Source organism: Ovis canadensis, chromosome 16 (genome assembly GCF_042477335.2).
Source record: "Ovis canadensis isolate MfBH-ARS-UI-01 breed Bighorn chromosome 16, ARS-UI_OviCan_v2, whole genome shotgun sequence".
NCBI lineage: Eukaryota > Metazoa > Chordata > Mammalia > Artiodactyla > Bovidae > Ovis > Ovis canadensis.
The window spans coordinates 84,879,306-84,893,590 of NC_091260.1; the positions used below are offsets into that span (position 1 = coordinate 84,879,306).

A 14,285-nucleotide genomic window follows, 5' to 3' on the forward strand; every position below is an offset into this window, starting at 1 on the left:
GCCCGCGGGACGAGGACCGGGCGGCGGCTGAGGGGCCGGGGGCGCGCGGGTGGGAAGCCGGGCCCGGGGGCCGGCCGGGCCGGGTGGGTGTGCGCCGGCGGCGGGCGGGCTGGCGGGGAGCCGGCGGCTGGGTCTGCGCTCGCGTGAGCGCGGGGCGGGCGGGAAGGCTCCGCCCCGGCGCGGGAGGGGGCCGCCGGATTAAAGGCCACCCGGGCGGGCGGGGATCCGGACAGCAGCCTGAGCCCAGAGCGCGCTCCGCTCCGCGCAGCACCGCGCGCGTCCCGCGAGCGTCCCGCCGAGCGCACCGGAGCTCCCGTGTCATGAGCATCCGGACAAGGCGCTGAGCGGCCGCAGCGATGTCGGGGCGCTGGGCTCCGGGCCCCAGGTGGGGGGTCCTGCTGGCGCTGCTGCTGGCGCTGGGCGAGCTGCCGCGGGCGCGGGGCGTGGAGGAGGAGCCCGGCGGCGCGCACGGGGAGGCCCAGGGCTTCCAGGTGGTCACCTTCGAGTGGCACCACGTCCAGGACCCGTACATCATCGCCCTGTGGATCCTCGTGGCCAGCCTGGCCAAGATCGGTAAGCTGCCCGGGGCTGCGCGGGCGCGGCGGCGGGCTGCGGACTCTGCAGCCCCCTCCTGCGCCCCCAGGGAACAGCGGGCCTTCCGCGCCGCCTTCTTCCCGGCTCCGCCGGCTCCGCGGTCTTTCCTGTGGAAGGGGAGCGTCTCAGCCAGCTTCCGGGAGGTCAGGTCGCGGACCGCAGAGGCCAGTCCCGGGACTCAGGTAGCGCAGGCAGAGGCCAGAGACCGGCGAGCCTGGCCGGACCCGGAGCGCGGTGCGCGTGGCCGACGGTAACCTGGTCCTGTCGGCGCGGGCGCAGCCTCTTCCCGTCCCTGGCTCCCCGGTCTCCGCAGTCCCGGCTCCTTCTGCCGCAGACGTCCACGGCTGCTCCGCGCTGGGGCTCCGGCAGTCAGCTTTTCTGTGTGTTGGGCTTGTCTGGGGCGTTAGTGGAGGACGGAGGGAATGTCCTTGCCTTCCAGCGCTGGAGCACTCCGTCCCCAGTGCAGAAAGAAAAACGGCGCCACTCGACATGAAGCTCAGTGAAATCCTATTTACAGGCGCGAGTTTTCCATTGACAGTGTTTCTCTACTCAAAGTCCTGGTCTGAAAGACCGCTCTTCTCTTGACTTGCTCCACTGAGCCGGCAAAGTAGGAATTGCAGGAAACTCCAGGCAAGGTGACAGGAAGGGCAGCTTTCTCAGGAGCAGCTGAGGACCAAAGTTTCCACACCAGGGAGGGTCTTCCGGGGTGGTGGACGTGTGATGGTGTGTGTGTCTTAGCAAGTGGAGAGGGGGAAACTGTCCGGGGGGGGGTGCTGAGGACACCCCCACACACTCACAGAACGGCGGAGACTGGGACAGGTCAGCAGTGGTTTCCGAATGGGGGGTCTGGGGGGGCACGGCCTCCTCAGCAGGATGGGAGGGGCCGGCTCTGGGGAGAGTCTGTCCGAGGACTCTGGACCTGGCTTGGGGGATTCCTGGTGGCGGCTGGTTACAGATTGCTTCTGCTTCAGCCCCGCCTGCCAACCAGCTCCTTTTTAAGTCCGTCACGTCTTTCTATTTCTTCAAGCTCTCTGGTCTCTTCCTTGCCATTCTGATGCCTGTTCGGTTCCCTGGCCATGCCTGCCTGGCCCCGAGCGCCCCCGACTCGCTGTCTCTTTGTGGGAGTTCCTGATGTCAGAAGTGAAATGTGAGCAGGGGGATATGGTCTCACATGCTATGTCTGCCCTGGATGTCTCCGCCTCGGGGGACCTGCCAACACTGGTCACTTGCTGGGCAGGTCCAGCCTCCCCGGGGCTCTAGAAGCACCCTGACCTGAGGCTCCCCTGGGAGCAAATTGCACAAAACTTTCTGTGCAAGTCCAGCCCGGGTTCAGACGTGGGGCATGCACGTGGAGGGCCAGTGTTACTCTCCAGGAAGAGCCTGCCCCCTGTCTCCCGGGCACTCCTCCCGAGGGGACCTTCTCTGGGGAGGTGCTGCCTGCTCCAGCCTGCTCCGTCCTGAGTCTTGAGGGGGGTCTTCTTGCCCCACCCCTTGCCCTTTCAACAGCTCCACCTGAGGGGAACTGCTGGTTCCACTTGAGGGGAGGGGTGAGGCAGACGTTGGGGGAGGCTTGGGTAGACACGCCAAGGAAACTGAGTGGGTCCCCAGGGAGACCTGAGGGGGGCTGCCTTCCGCCCTGGGCCCCCGTGCTGCCCTGCATTTGGCGGCTCCTCTGAGAAGGTGCTGGGGCCCCCCTCCCCGCTTTCTCATCGTAGAAGGCAAGCCGGGCCCCACCCTGCCTTGCCCTGTCCTCCAGGACCTGCTGCTCTGACTCCCATGGGTCCCCAGGGCCCGCCCGGTGGCTCAGCCTGGGCGTCCTGTGACCCCTGCTTCCGGAGCCCCCGCAACCCCTCTCTGTCCCCTCCTGGCCCCTCAGCTGGTCCCCTCCCCTTGCGGCACCCCCAGGTCTCCCCACCCGCACCCAGCTACCTCCGAGTACCCGTGTGCGCGGGGCCCCCGCTGGGGGCAAGTTCTCCTTCTCAGCCAGCCCGGGGCCCTGGGTGGGTGACGTGCTCCCCGGGGGTCTTGAGTCTGCAGCCACCGACCAGGACCCACTGGGGCCTCGGAACAGGCTGGACTCCTTCTTCCTCTTCCCGTTCTGCCTCCTTCGCTTCCCCTGGGGGCCAGCGCTCCGCGGGCCCGCATCGGCAGAGCTGGATCCTGAAGCTGAGGCCACACTGGGTGGGGGTCCACCTGGGCTGGGGTATCTGGGCAGCTTCCGGAACCGAGGCCTAGAGGGGGGCAGAGGGCAGGACCCCCCTCCCCTGCCCTCCTCCCTGGACGTGGCGTTCCCAGGACGGGGAGGGGGGCGGGGGGTGAGGGCAGCGCTGACTTTTGGCCAGAGCTGCTGGGAGGTGTGATTTCTCCTCCTGAGCCAGGAGCCACAAGGGCAGGTGGGGATTCACCACCTCCCTCCCCGCTGCCTCTCTCAGGGCGGCCCCCAAGCCACCCCCCACCCCGGACCCAGCAGAAACACTCCAGGGAAGACGGGTGCCTGTGAGCCTTCCTGGCTTCAGAGGAGGCCTCTTGGGTCGGGGGCTGGCAGAGGGGGAGGCCCCAGCCGTGGTGGTCCTCAGCAGCCTTGGCCCTGCCCACGTGGCCCCTGGGTTTGCAAGGGGCTCAGTCGCCTCCTCCCTTTTCACCAGCCTGGGAGGGAGGGGCTCTGCGGGGGGTGCAGGGGGCGTCTTTCCTAATCAGAAGGGTAGCTGGGGAGTAGCTGGGGGCCTCGGGCTTCAGGTGTGACCCTCTTCACACACACACCCGCCCAGCCCAGACCTGGGACTCAGAAGCCGCAGCAGCCTGGCCCCTGGAGACGCAAGCCCCTATCCTGGCCGTGTGCGCGCTGGACTCCAGTCTTGGGGTCACAGAGCCTCATCCGCCCAGGCTCTGCTTCCCGCGCCCTGGCACCTGCCACTTGCAAAGCATTGTCTCTGCGGCTTCTCATTGGCTCAGTAGGACTGCGGTCCAGCCCAGCCCTTGCTGGGGGAGGGGGCACAGACCTCCATGCTGGGACACCCAGGGCCTCTGTCAGTGGCTTCTCTCAAGCGCAGCCCCTGGGTGCCGGCGTGGCCCCTGGGTGCCGGCGTGGGCCCCGGGCACCAATGTGGGCCTCTGGGCGCCGGTGTGGGCCCCGGGTGCTGGTGTGGGCCCTGGGCACCGGCTCGGGCCCTGAGGCATGCTCCTGGGCTGTGGGGAGAGGCAGACGGCGCTGACCTCCTGGAGTCGAAAGCAGGCGCCTGTGGGAATTCCCCGGGGGCGCAGTAGTGAGGACTCTGCTCTCACGGCTGAGGGCCCCGGTCCTATCAGCACCCCCCTGCCGTGTCCAGCCCCTGTTCCTCTTTCCTGTGGAAGCGCCCTCCTCCTGTGGCTCCCACTGAACTTCCGTCGCACCCCTGAGGGGGTCTGTGAGAGGGTCTGGAGGAGGGGGTGACCGGGAAAGGCCGGGTGAGCCTCAGGACGGCTTGGTGGGTGCTCCCTGGCGTAGACAAGTCCGTGGGCCCCAGTGGACTCCAGCTTGGCAGGATAGATGGATCAAGGCCCTTTGGCCAAGGCCTGGGACCAGGGCCGCTCCCTGCAGTCGCCACAGGAGCGGCGTTCCCGTGCTGGAGGTGTAAAGTCTCCCTTCTCAGGAACCGCCTGCGAAAAGAATTACTGTAGCTGTAAAACAACCGGCATTTGGAGCTAAGGCGTCTCTCTGGAGTGTCCTGGGGACGAGGGGCAAAGGTTGGGAGGCGCTGACACCCCGGTCCTGCCTGCTCGGCAGACGGGACGCCCTGGGGAGCCGTCTGTCTGGCCACTTCCCACAAGGGCGTCCGAGAGAACCACACGGGGTTCTAAGACAGGGGCCTGAGCTCGCTGACCCTTCTGCTGGGCCCTCCCAGCCCCGTGCCTGACTGGACCCCGCGTCATCTGCCTACCGTCCAAGCGCCCTTAGTGGGAGCATGGAGCAGACAGGGTCCCCATGAGCCAGGGCCGGCTCCCCCCAGCTCTCCTCCGCCCACCCCGCCATCCCTCAGGGGAGGGGCTCCTCCGTCTCCACCCCCTCCGGGCCCGGGGACTGACCTCCCCGAACTGGGGCCCAGGCTGTGGGGTCCTCCCCGGGCTCAGCTGGGGGCCCTGCCCCTGCACCAGGAAGCCTTGGGGGTGGCTTGGGTGCGCTCCTGAGAGAAACCCGCTTACCTGCGCCTGCTCCGTCCAACACCCCCTCGCCAACCCTGCCCGTGGTCTCCTGTCCCTGCTCCATCCCCTCTCATGCTGGAAAGTCTGTCTCCTCCATCTGTTCAGGGCGAGGGGTCAGAGGGGCGCCAGGGGAACCCAGGGGCCTGCGAAGGCCGCTCTCCCCAGCAGCTCTGCCTGCAGAACCCATCAGATGGGCCCTCAGGTCACCCCTCAGCACCCAGGCCTTCTGTCTGAGGCAGGGCAGCCCTGCAGAGGCGGCACAGAGCCCCAGGCCTGGAGGCCGGCCCGCCCAGGCCCTGCTCCTGCAGGTCTGCACAGACGCGTGTGCTTGGCCGGGCAGTGCTGGACAGTGAAGGGATGGACACGGCAAACCCTCCAGGTGCCGGCCCAGCAAGAGGCTCCCGAAGCTCCTCAAATTCTTAACCGAATTATCACACAGCCTCCCGTGAGGGGTGCATCCGGCAACCACCCCGTGGGCTTGGGCAGCCGGACCTCCTCAGAGCCCCGTGGGCGTGGCAGGGTTCTGGGGTTCTGCGGCGGGGGCAGCTCACCCCTGAGGCCTGGCCCGCAGCAGCTCCGCCATGAGCTGAAATTCTGTGCATTCACGCCCAGCCCCGCCTTCTGGCACAAGACTGGACAGGGCAGGCCCACAGGCCCAGACGCGCGGGCCACAGCGCCTGCATGGCCAGCTCATGCGCCCCCGCGAGAAACCTGGTCCGGGGTGCACGCACAGCGACGACCTCTGGGCCTGAACGTTTGTTTATTACTGAGGCCGACATGCTGGATTCTTAGCAGCTGCAGCTCCTAGCGCTTGTTTAACATTCATTTTGCCAAAATTAATGCTGCCACATGCCTGGTAGTGCCGCGGCTTCCCGTAAAACAGACCAGACCTCCCTCAGGGTGTGTCAGTTCCTGGGGGCAGGCGAGGTCAGCCACAGGACACAGGGCACCATGTGCCAGCGAGAGCAGGGAGGGTGGGTGGGAGGGGGCCTGGGCAGGAGAGAGCCCACGGCTGGTGGGCTTCCCCAGGGTCCAGGTGGCCCTCAGGTGGCCCAGGGTCCAGGTGGCACCCAGGTGGCTCCAAGGTCTTACGAAGGCCCTGAGGTGGCTGTGGGGGGCGTGTGCTGGCCTCCAGGCCCCTTGTGCCCTGGGGCAGGGTGAGGAGCCATCTCACCTCTGCCAGCCTGACCAGCCTGTGGAGCCAGGGCTGAAGCCCCAGGCAGTGCCTCAAGGCCATGGGGTCTGTCCTTGGAACTGCTGTGTCTCAAGTCCACACCTGCAAGCCAAGTGTTTACGCGCTCGTTCTAGAAAGAATGGAGAGGCCCCGGGGCTTGCTGGACATGGGGGGTCAGAGTGCAGGCTGAGGGGTCAGGTGGTGGCCAGGGTGCAGGCTTCCCGTCTGGGGGACAGTCAAGAAGGGCCACAAAGGGTGGGGCTGGCAAAGCCAGAGGGGCTGGGGAAGGTGGTCCGGGCGAAGGCGCCAACGAGGGAGCAGGGCGTTGCTGAGAGGGGAGGCCATCGGAGCCCAGGGAGCCTGCGGGTGTCAGTGGGGAAGGGGACAGGCTGGAGGCGTGGCCTCGGGCAGCCTTGCGCCGGGTGGGCCAGGCCCCAGTCAGACTGCGCTTCAGGCGCAGACGTGGCCCGTGCTCGGGAGGCCAGGTGTGGACTCGCGGAGGAGGGCAGGGCAGGCTCCCTTTCCTCCTGGGTAAGTTGGGAAGCTCCAGGGAGCTCGCCACCTGCAGAGATACCCTGCCAAAGTCCAGCCAGTTGTGAGCTCTCAGCTGGGAAAGAGAGGCAGGACGTGGGAGCTGGAAACGTCTGTCTCCAGCAGCTTTTGGGACAAGGAGAAGGGTGAGGGGCCACCAGCTCACAGGGCTCGGCTCCTTCTCAGACTTAGCGAGCCTGGACATCGCAGTGGAGTGGACATGGGCCCGCAGCCTCCACAGCTGCTCTCCCAGAATGTGGCCCTGCGCGGAGGAGGCGTGGCGCTGCTCAGCTCCCGCCCCCGCTCGACGTGGGCCCGGCTGCACAGGGCCACCCCGCGGCTGTGCGCTCGTGCCCGTGGGTTGAGAGTTTCACCCGTGGCACCAACTCAGATCTAGCTTTCGTGTGGCGGTGGACCTGGGGACCTGAGGCCCCCTCATGTGCCTCTGGGTCCCAGCTCTCCCTGCCAGTGTCCATGAGAGGTGTGTGAGACCGGCTCGGGGTATGGTGCCTGCTTGCTTTGCTTTCACCCCCAGGCCCCGGTGGCTCAGCGGAAGAGTCCACTTGCCACGCAGGAGTCACAGGAGACGTGGGTTCAGTCCCTGGGTGGGGAAGACCCCCTGGAGGAGGGAGTAGCTGCCCACTCCAGGATTCTTGCCTGGAGAATCCCACGGACAGGGGAGCCTGGCGGGCTACAGTCCATGGGGCTGCAAAGAGTCGGACACGACTGAAGCGACTTAGCACGCGTGCACATACCCCAACACAGTCAGGAGTGTGTGCCTGGACACGAAGCACCGCCCCCCACCCCCAGCAGGAGAAGCCAGCCCTCAGGGAGGGCTGCTGCAAGGAGCCTGTTGTCGGGGGGAGGTGGAAGAAGGAGGCTTGGCCCCTGAGAGTTGTCCTGGGCTCACAGAGGCCTTTCCAGCAGGAGTAGTCATTGGACACCCCCTCCAAGGGCAGGACCCCAGAGCTGATGTCAAAGACTTAGCTTTCCCCGGCACCAGAGCGCAGTCGAATCTCAGAGTCTGCAGTGAAGTAGAAAAGGAGAGCTTTATCGCTTTGCCAGGCAAAGGGGTCCACCGTGGGCTCCTGCTCCCAAAGCCATGTGTCCGCACTGGGGAGGACAGTGACAGGTTTCACAGTAATTGTTCAGAGGGCGTGATCAGCTCATGGACATTCTTCTGACGGGTGGGTGGTGAGCTAAGTAGGAGTTCACATTGTCAGCCTTCAGGTCTGACTGGTCTGGGGTCTGCATGCTTGTGGGCAGCATATAGTTAATCATTAATGCTCCCACCTGGAGGAGTTTCTGTATCTGCAGAATGGCTCAGAGACACCGGTGTGTGTCCCTTGATGGGAAAACAGGACCTTGCCCCAAGGCTGCTCTTGATTGTCCCTCCCTGGTCTCTATCCCCTCCCTTCCCTAATGAACAACTGCTCGAATCTGCCCCTTAGAACTCAGGGAAGGTCATAGAGGCGGAATGAAGGCTGCTTCCTGTAGCCAGAGAGTGGGGGACACAAGGCCTTGTGCCGGGGGCGCTGCAGAGCCCTGCACAGAGTCAGGCCCGCTGTCGTTCTGCCTGCGGGCGGGGTGGGGGCCCATCCGCCTCCAGCTGCTTTGCAGAGCCAGTTCGGACGGAGGCTCCAGGAGGCCATGTCCTACTCTGGCCATACTGGCAGGGACTCGGGAGCCAAGCGGGGTGAGCCCAGGAACTTCAAGTGTGCCTGCCGCCCCTTCCACACCCCGAGGTGGCAAAGCCGTCCTCCTGCTCCTCCCCTGATGGTTCAGATGGGACCGGCTGCGCAGCCCCGGGCGGGTGTGTCACGGCCTCAGACTGTCTTCAGCTTCTGGGAAGCCGGTGAGACCCCTGGTTCTCAGGCCAGTCCCAACAGCTCACATCAGAGCTTCTGGGGTGAGGCTGGGGCCAGGCCCAGGCTCATGGGGCTCCAGGCTCACAGGGCTTCGGGGTGGGCAGTGGGCACTGCCTTGAGCAGGCACGGCTGGGCTGAGCTCCCGGAGGCTGCCTTCAGCCTCACAGGACTTGAGGCTCCGCAGGGCCCCCCACGCCTGGCTCCTTTGGGCTGTCACTGCACGTAAGAGGCCTTGTGACAGGCGAGAGACCTTGCTGCAGGCAAGCTGCTGTCCCCTCTTCACCCCAGAAGCTCTGATGTGGAGTGTTGGGGCTGGCCTGAGAACCAGGGGTCTCACCGGCTTCCCAGAAGCTGAAGGCAGTCTGAGGCCGTGACGCACTCGCCTCGGGCTGCAGGGCAGCCAGTCCCGTCTGCACTGTCAACTGTCAACTTCAGCCTCCTCGGCGGGGACACGGCCAGGTCCAGCATCTTAACAGGTATTTAGAAGGTCCACATTCCGTGAACTCGTAGCCCCCTGCACAGCGCCCGGCTTAGTAAGAGTTCAACAAACAATGGCTGAATGAAAATGAAAATGCCAAAACAGACGCAAAGGCTCCAGACACTAAATCTGAGGTCAGTAGTGGGAGGCAGGACCTCACGGTGGCGGCCAGGACGGGGCCAGGGCCCTCTAGTGCGGGCAAGGGGGGCGGCCGGACACTCCTGCCCCCGCTCCTGTCCCTGCAGCTTCGGCCCCCCTGGTGGGGGTGGGGATGGTTTAGCGGCCCCATCGGAGCGCTGGCTTCCACCCACGGAGTCTGCGGCTGGAGAGGGTGTTGCGTGGAGCCGGCCGGGTGAGGACAGACCTCTGTGTGACCCGCGTCAGCCCCACGCAGGGGCACCTCAAACCCCAACTACTAGTGACCGTCTCCGTGCTGGGGTCTCTGGTACGCTGTTGCTAGGATTTGGGGGGAGGGGTCAGCTGACTGCCATTTAAAAATACAGTTAGTGAGCAGGCCTCAGGGGTGAGCTTGTGAGGTGGGGACTGTGGACACACCCCCACATCCAGCAGTCTCCCAGCCCCCCACACCCTCCCTTCAGGGGATAAGCTGGAAAAGGAGGGTGGCTTTTCCGGGCAGGCCCTGGGATGGAGAATGTGGCACCCCTTGCGGAAATCTTTTACTCATTAACGTGACAGAACCAAGAACGCTTTGCAGGTTGGGCGCTCTCAGCTCCGAGTCCGGCCTGCACATGGGGGCCAGAGGCCTTCCCGGCTCAGCACCCCCTCTGCCTTCCCCCCGGCACTTGCAGGGCGCACGGGAAGGTGCAGGGTGGGCGCGTATGGCGGCCGCCCAGGGGACAAGCCCCAGCTCTCTCAACAGACCAGGGGAACGAATTCAAGTCCTGGTCTCCCACCCGGGAGCTCTGGGACCCTCTTCCCAACATCTCCCCTGCCCCGACCCACCGCAGCGTCCAGCCGGTGCGGGGGATGGGGACCCCTGCACTGGTCTCTGCAGCGCCCCAGAGGGCACCCAGGGGACTGGCTGTGAGAGGCACCCTGAGGCTTTCCATGGGGACCCCGTTTTCCCCAGGGACCCTTTCGGTGCCGACGCGCGGAATCTCTCGGTAGGCGAATGTGACGCCTCGGAGCCCAGTGCACATCCCCCTGCACGGAGGGAGGTGGGCCGCGGGAGAGGGCGGGCGCGGGGCGGGCAGGCCGCGCGCTCTGCGCCTGGAGGAGCCTGGCCCTGCGCCCACCGCCGCGGTACCCGCGTCCCAGGGCGGGCTGCCCGGGGCGCGTGGGATCCCCGCATCACCGCCCCAGCGTGCCCCCGGGAGCCGCGGGGCCAGGGTCGGCTGTTCTCAGCCACATCCGCACGGGCCCCGGCCTTACCGCGGGCAGTTAAAGTTAAACGAGACGCACCGTCCGGGAGCAAGGTCCTCGGCCCACGCCACGCCCTGGTCCGCGCTCCGGGCCCCCTTCCGTCGCGGCCCCTGAGGTGTGTGCGGGGCGCGGGCCACAGCCTCCGGCCTCGTGTCCAGGCAGGGAAGTCCAGGGTCGGGCGGCAGGCGTGGACGCCTCAGGGGACCATCTCCTCTGGAAACCTGCTCGCCCCGGTCCTGCCGAGCGGAGCCCCCGCCCCGCGCCATCCCGAGGAGGCCCGCGGCACAGACTTCAGCCCGCGCCCTTGGAAGGTGGCCGTGGGGGCGCATGCACGCTGTTCTGGCTCCTGTGGGCCCGTCCGTTTTCCTGAAGCCGGCGGTCCGGGGTCGGCGGTGCAGTTTCCTCCGAACTGACACTGAGTGTCCTATTTATGCCCCCCCTCCCCCACCCAGGCTGCTGGCCTCCAGCCCCCTGCTCGCTGCTTCGCCCCTTCTGCAGGGCCAGCACCTGCCCTCAGCCTCTGCCCTCCACTGGCACCTCACCTGGCACTCCATGCCTTCGGCCTTGGGGAGTCCCCTTTGTGTGGACTATCGTCCACCAGACGCGACTCTCCCATTGCTCAGGGCCTGGCTGTGCAGTGGAGGTGACAGAAACCACCCCCGGCAGCCTGTGACCCACGGGGTTCACGCTGGGGACCCCCACTCCCCAGCCATAGTGCACTTCAGGGGCACGCGTCTGCCTCGAAGTGCCGGGCCCCTGCGGGAAGGTCACCCGGAGCCCGCGGCAGCCTCGCTGCCGGCTGCCCTGAGAGAACCTGTGCGCCTTCTCCTCGACTTTCCTCCCCTGCGCTGGTGCCTCGTCTTCGTCCTCTGTCTTCTGAGGAGACTCTTAATTTCATCTTCCAGCTCCTCCGTTGAGTCTTCAGTTTCTGCTCCGGTATTTTCTCACATTTAACAAAAGGTTTGTAATCGCTGAACGCACTTTTTGTCGAGGTTGCAGCTCCTTTTCCCGCAGGTTTCCTCACATCATCCGGCCACTGGCTTTCGGGCCCCAGACCTCCCATCTTCACCCTCAGCAGTGGCCAGTGGGCTGTCCTTGTCCTCATGGGGCCCAGTGGGAGTTTGTGGGCTGCGTGGGTCAAGAGCTGGGATGCCAGCATTTTCAGGTCCTTCCTTCCTGCTGGCCCCGCCAACAATCTAAGAATAAAGAAAATAAATGACACCATCACCCTTTTATTTTTTCCTGGCTTGGGAAAGAAACATTTAATCCACCTTCCTTGCAGGAATCTGACTTTCATCTTTATGGCTGCTCAGAAAGGTCTAGCCTTATCCTCATACGATGAGGAAACCTAGTCTACAAGGGATAAAACAGTAACGTGCTAGTGACCTCAGAACAGAAAGCACTCGAATGTGCAGAAACCCTGACTCTTGATCCCTCAGACAGGTGGGGCTCCATTGAGCAGCCCCAGCAGGGGGGGCCATGGGGCCCCTGGGGGCCAGCAGTGGTGGGTGGGGGGCCATGGGGGGTCCTGGGGACCAGCAGGGGGGAAGCGTTGGTGGGGGGTAGCATCCAGGGAAGGGTCCTGGGGCAGCTGCATGCTGGGGGTGCAGAGTGGTCCCAGTGAGGGTGTGGGCAGTACTGTTCTCCAGGGATGAGAACCAGCTTCTCACTCCAGCTTCTCTCATGACCTGGTACCCATGTGGGGTCCTCTGATGGCCTCCCCGCCTTGGGAACCCTTTGCCCCCTGCAGCACAGTGTCCATATCAGAAATCGATAGCCCCACGGCTCCCTGCTGCACTGGCTCCGGGCAGTGGCCCGTGACAAAGTCCTGGCTTTGGGGGCCACGCTGGGAGCACCCTGATAGCAGTGGCTGCAGTGACGGAGCCACCACGTGAATGGCAGGTGCGGTTTATGACACCTTGGAACATTGACCACACACTTTATCTGCAGAAAACATGTACTTGGAGAAAACACCTTGCTGAAATTTTTCACATGAAAGTATAAAGGTCGATGGAGGGCTTCCCTGGCGGCTCAGATGGTAAAGGGCGATGAGATGTAATCCTGCTCCCCTACAGGAAATCTGTTTGCCGATTCTCCAAGCCCAGCACCGCCACCCCCGCCCCCAGCAAAGTGAAGCGTCCTGTGTCCTGGCCCCAGTGGACTTCAAGGCAAATCTGATTGTCACCCTCAATCTCCGAGCCGACCACCAGCCCTACTGAGGTTGGCCTGTCTCCTCCCATGACGGCTCCCTGTGACGTAATTAACTTTCTGTTCTTGAATCTTAGAACTTTGAAAAACACCTTTTCTGGTTTGCTTGGCCTCCAGGGCCACCAGCCTCCAGCTTCCTCATTCTGTAACAGCAGAGTCACTGAGTACATGCCATTCTGGGCCCTTTTCACATCTTGTGCAGAGAGAGGGTTTGTGTGGTGCTGGGGTCTGTGTGACCCTGATGGAAACCTCACTTCTTCCTGCCTCAGCTGTTTTTGCTGGTGTCTGCCTGTCATAGCTCGTGTTCAGTGAATCCTCTGTGGAGTAAGGTCTCGGTGACCTGATCACCAGCTACTCCGGCAAGCATGCCCTGTGACTGTCTGCGTGACCCGCCTGCACCTGGGCCTCTGCCACGGCTCCCTGCTTGGGGCCCAGCCAGAGCAGCTCCTCAGCCCCCCTCGTCTGAGGCCTCGGCCCCTCGAGCTTACCTGCCCTGCACCCTAGCTTTTCTCACACCTGCTCCAGCTTCACTGGAAGACAGATCAGTAGAAATCATCAAATCTGAAGTATTTCTGAAGTCTTTAAGTTTATATTTTTCATCAAATCAGGGACACTTTTGGTCAGCATCTCTTCAGGTTTTTCTACCCCGTTTTCCCTCTCTCTCCTCTCTCTAGGGCTCCAACTTTGCATACGCTGTATCTTCTGTTATCATCACACTGAGGCTCTGTCCACTTTCTATCTTCTTCTTTGTACTTTGGGTAATTTCTATTGTTGTCTCTGTTTGCTGCTAAGCTTGTCCGTTGACTTTTTTTGTATCGGATATTGGGCTCTTCAGTTCTAGAGTTCCAGTTCGGTTCTTTTAGATATATTCCATTTCAAGGGCCAGCTGATTACACCGATGGGCTGGCCAGCTGTTTTTGTAAATAAAGGCTTATTGGGGCACAGTGGTGTCCGTCTGTTCATGTACGTCATGGCTGTTTTTGTGCTACAGTGGCAAACTGAGTAATTGAAAATCAGAATGTATAGCCCACAAATCTAAACAATTTACTATCTGGCTCTTTTAGGAAAAAAGAAAAGAAAAAAGTCAAATCCTATTCTATTCCACTGCTGAGATTGACTCCTTGTTAATTCATTACAAACATATTTTCCTTTACATCCTTGAGCATGGTTGCAATAGCTTTTTAAATCCTTGTCTGCTACGAAGATTTAGCAACATCTGGGTCACCTTGAGGTTTCCACTGGTCTGTGGGTCCTGTTTTCCTGTTTCTTCACATGTCTAGTAATTTTGCATTGTTTCCAGGACACTGTGACTGAGGCATTGTAGAGAATCTATTCTGTTCTTCTGGAGAGCACTGATTTTTGTGGTTGCTGTTGGTCGCTGTTGTTTTGCCAAGACTGGGCTGAAACTCCAAGTGTGTCTCCCTGTGGTGACAATAGCTGAAACCTCTGGATTTTTAGCTTCTGCAGGCATCTCAAGACCTGCCTCTTGTGTGTGATTCAAGGGTCAGCCAGATATTTCAAGAGTTCATACAGAACTTGGGCTTTGGCCTGTCAAGCTCTTTCTGGGATCTGCCTCCTCCCTTTTCAGTTACTGTGGTCACCCTGAGCTCTGATTTTTCAATCCAGTCAGGCTACAGGCTTCTGTTTGAGTGTCGGCTACTCTGCATGACCCCCGGTAAGACCTGCCCTTTGGAAAACAGCCATAAGGAAACACAGAGATTGATTCGTGCTGGTCTCTCCCTCAAAGTGTAGGTCCCTCTGGTTTCTGTCTTTGGGCTCTCTTCAGTGTTGTGGGTGTTCATTCCAGACCTCATGGTCATTAACCAGGGGACAGGTGGCTGGACAACTCTTGACAGCGGTTCCTTTGCTG

The 14,285-nt window shown here is 62.9% G+C and overlaps 1 protein-coding gene across 1 annotated transcript in view; it reads left to right on the forward strand.

Annotated features, from left to right (window-relative positions):
- Positions 1–228: 228 nt before the first annotated feature.
- SLC9A3 (solute carrier family 9 member A3) overlaps positions 229–14,285 on the forward strand; it is a 34,630-nt gene continuing 20,573 nt past the window's right edge. The window contains exon 1 of the mRNA XM_069556131.1: positions 229–573. Within this exon, the coding sequence (XP_069412232.1) occupies positions 357–573 (217 nt within the window). The 5' untranslated portion in view covers positions 229–356. The remainder of the gene's footprint in view (positions 574–14,285) is intronic.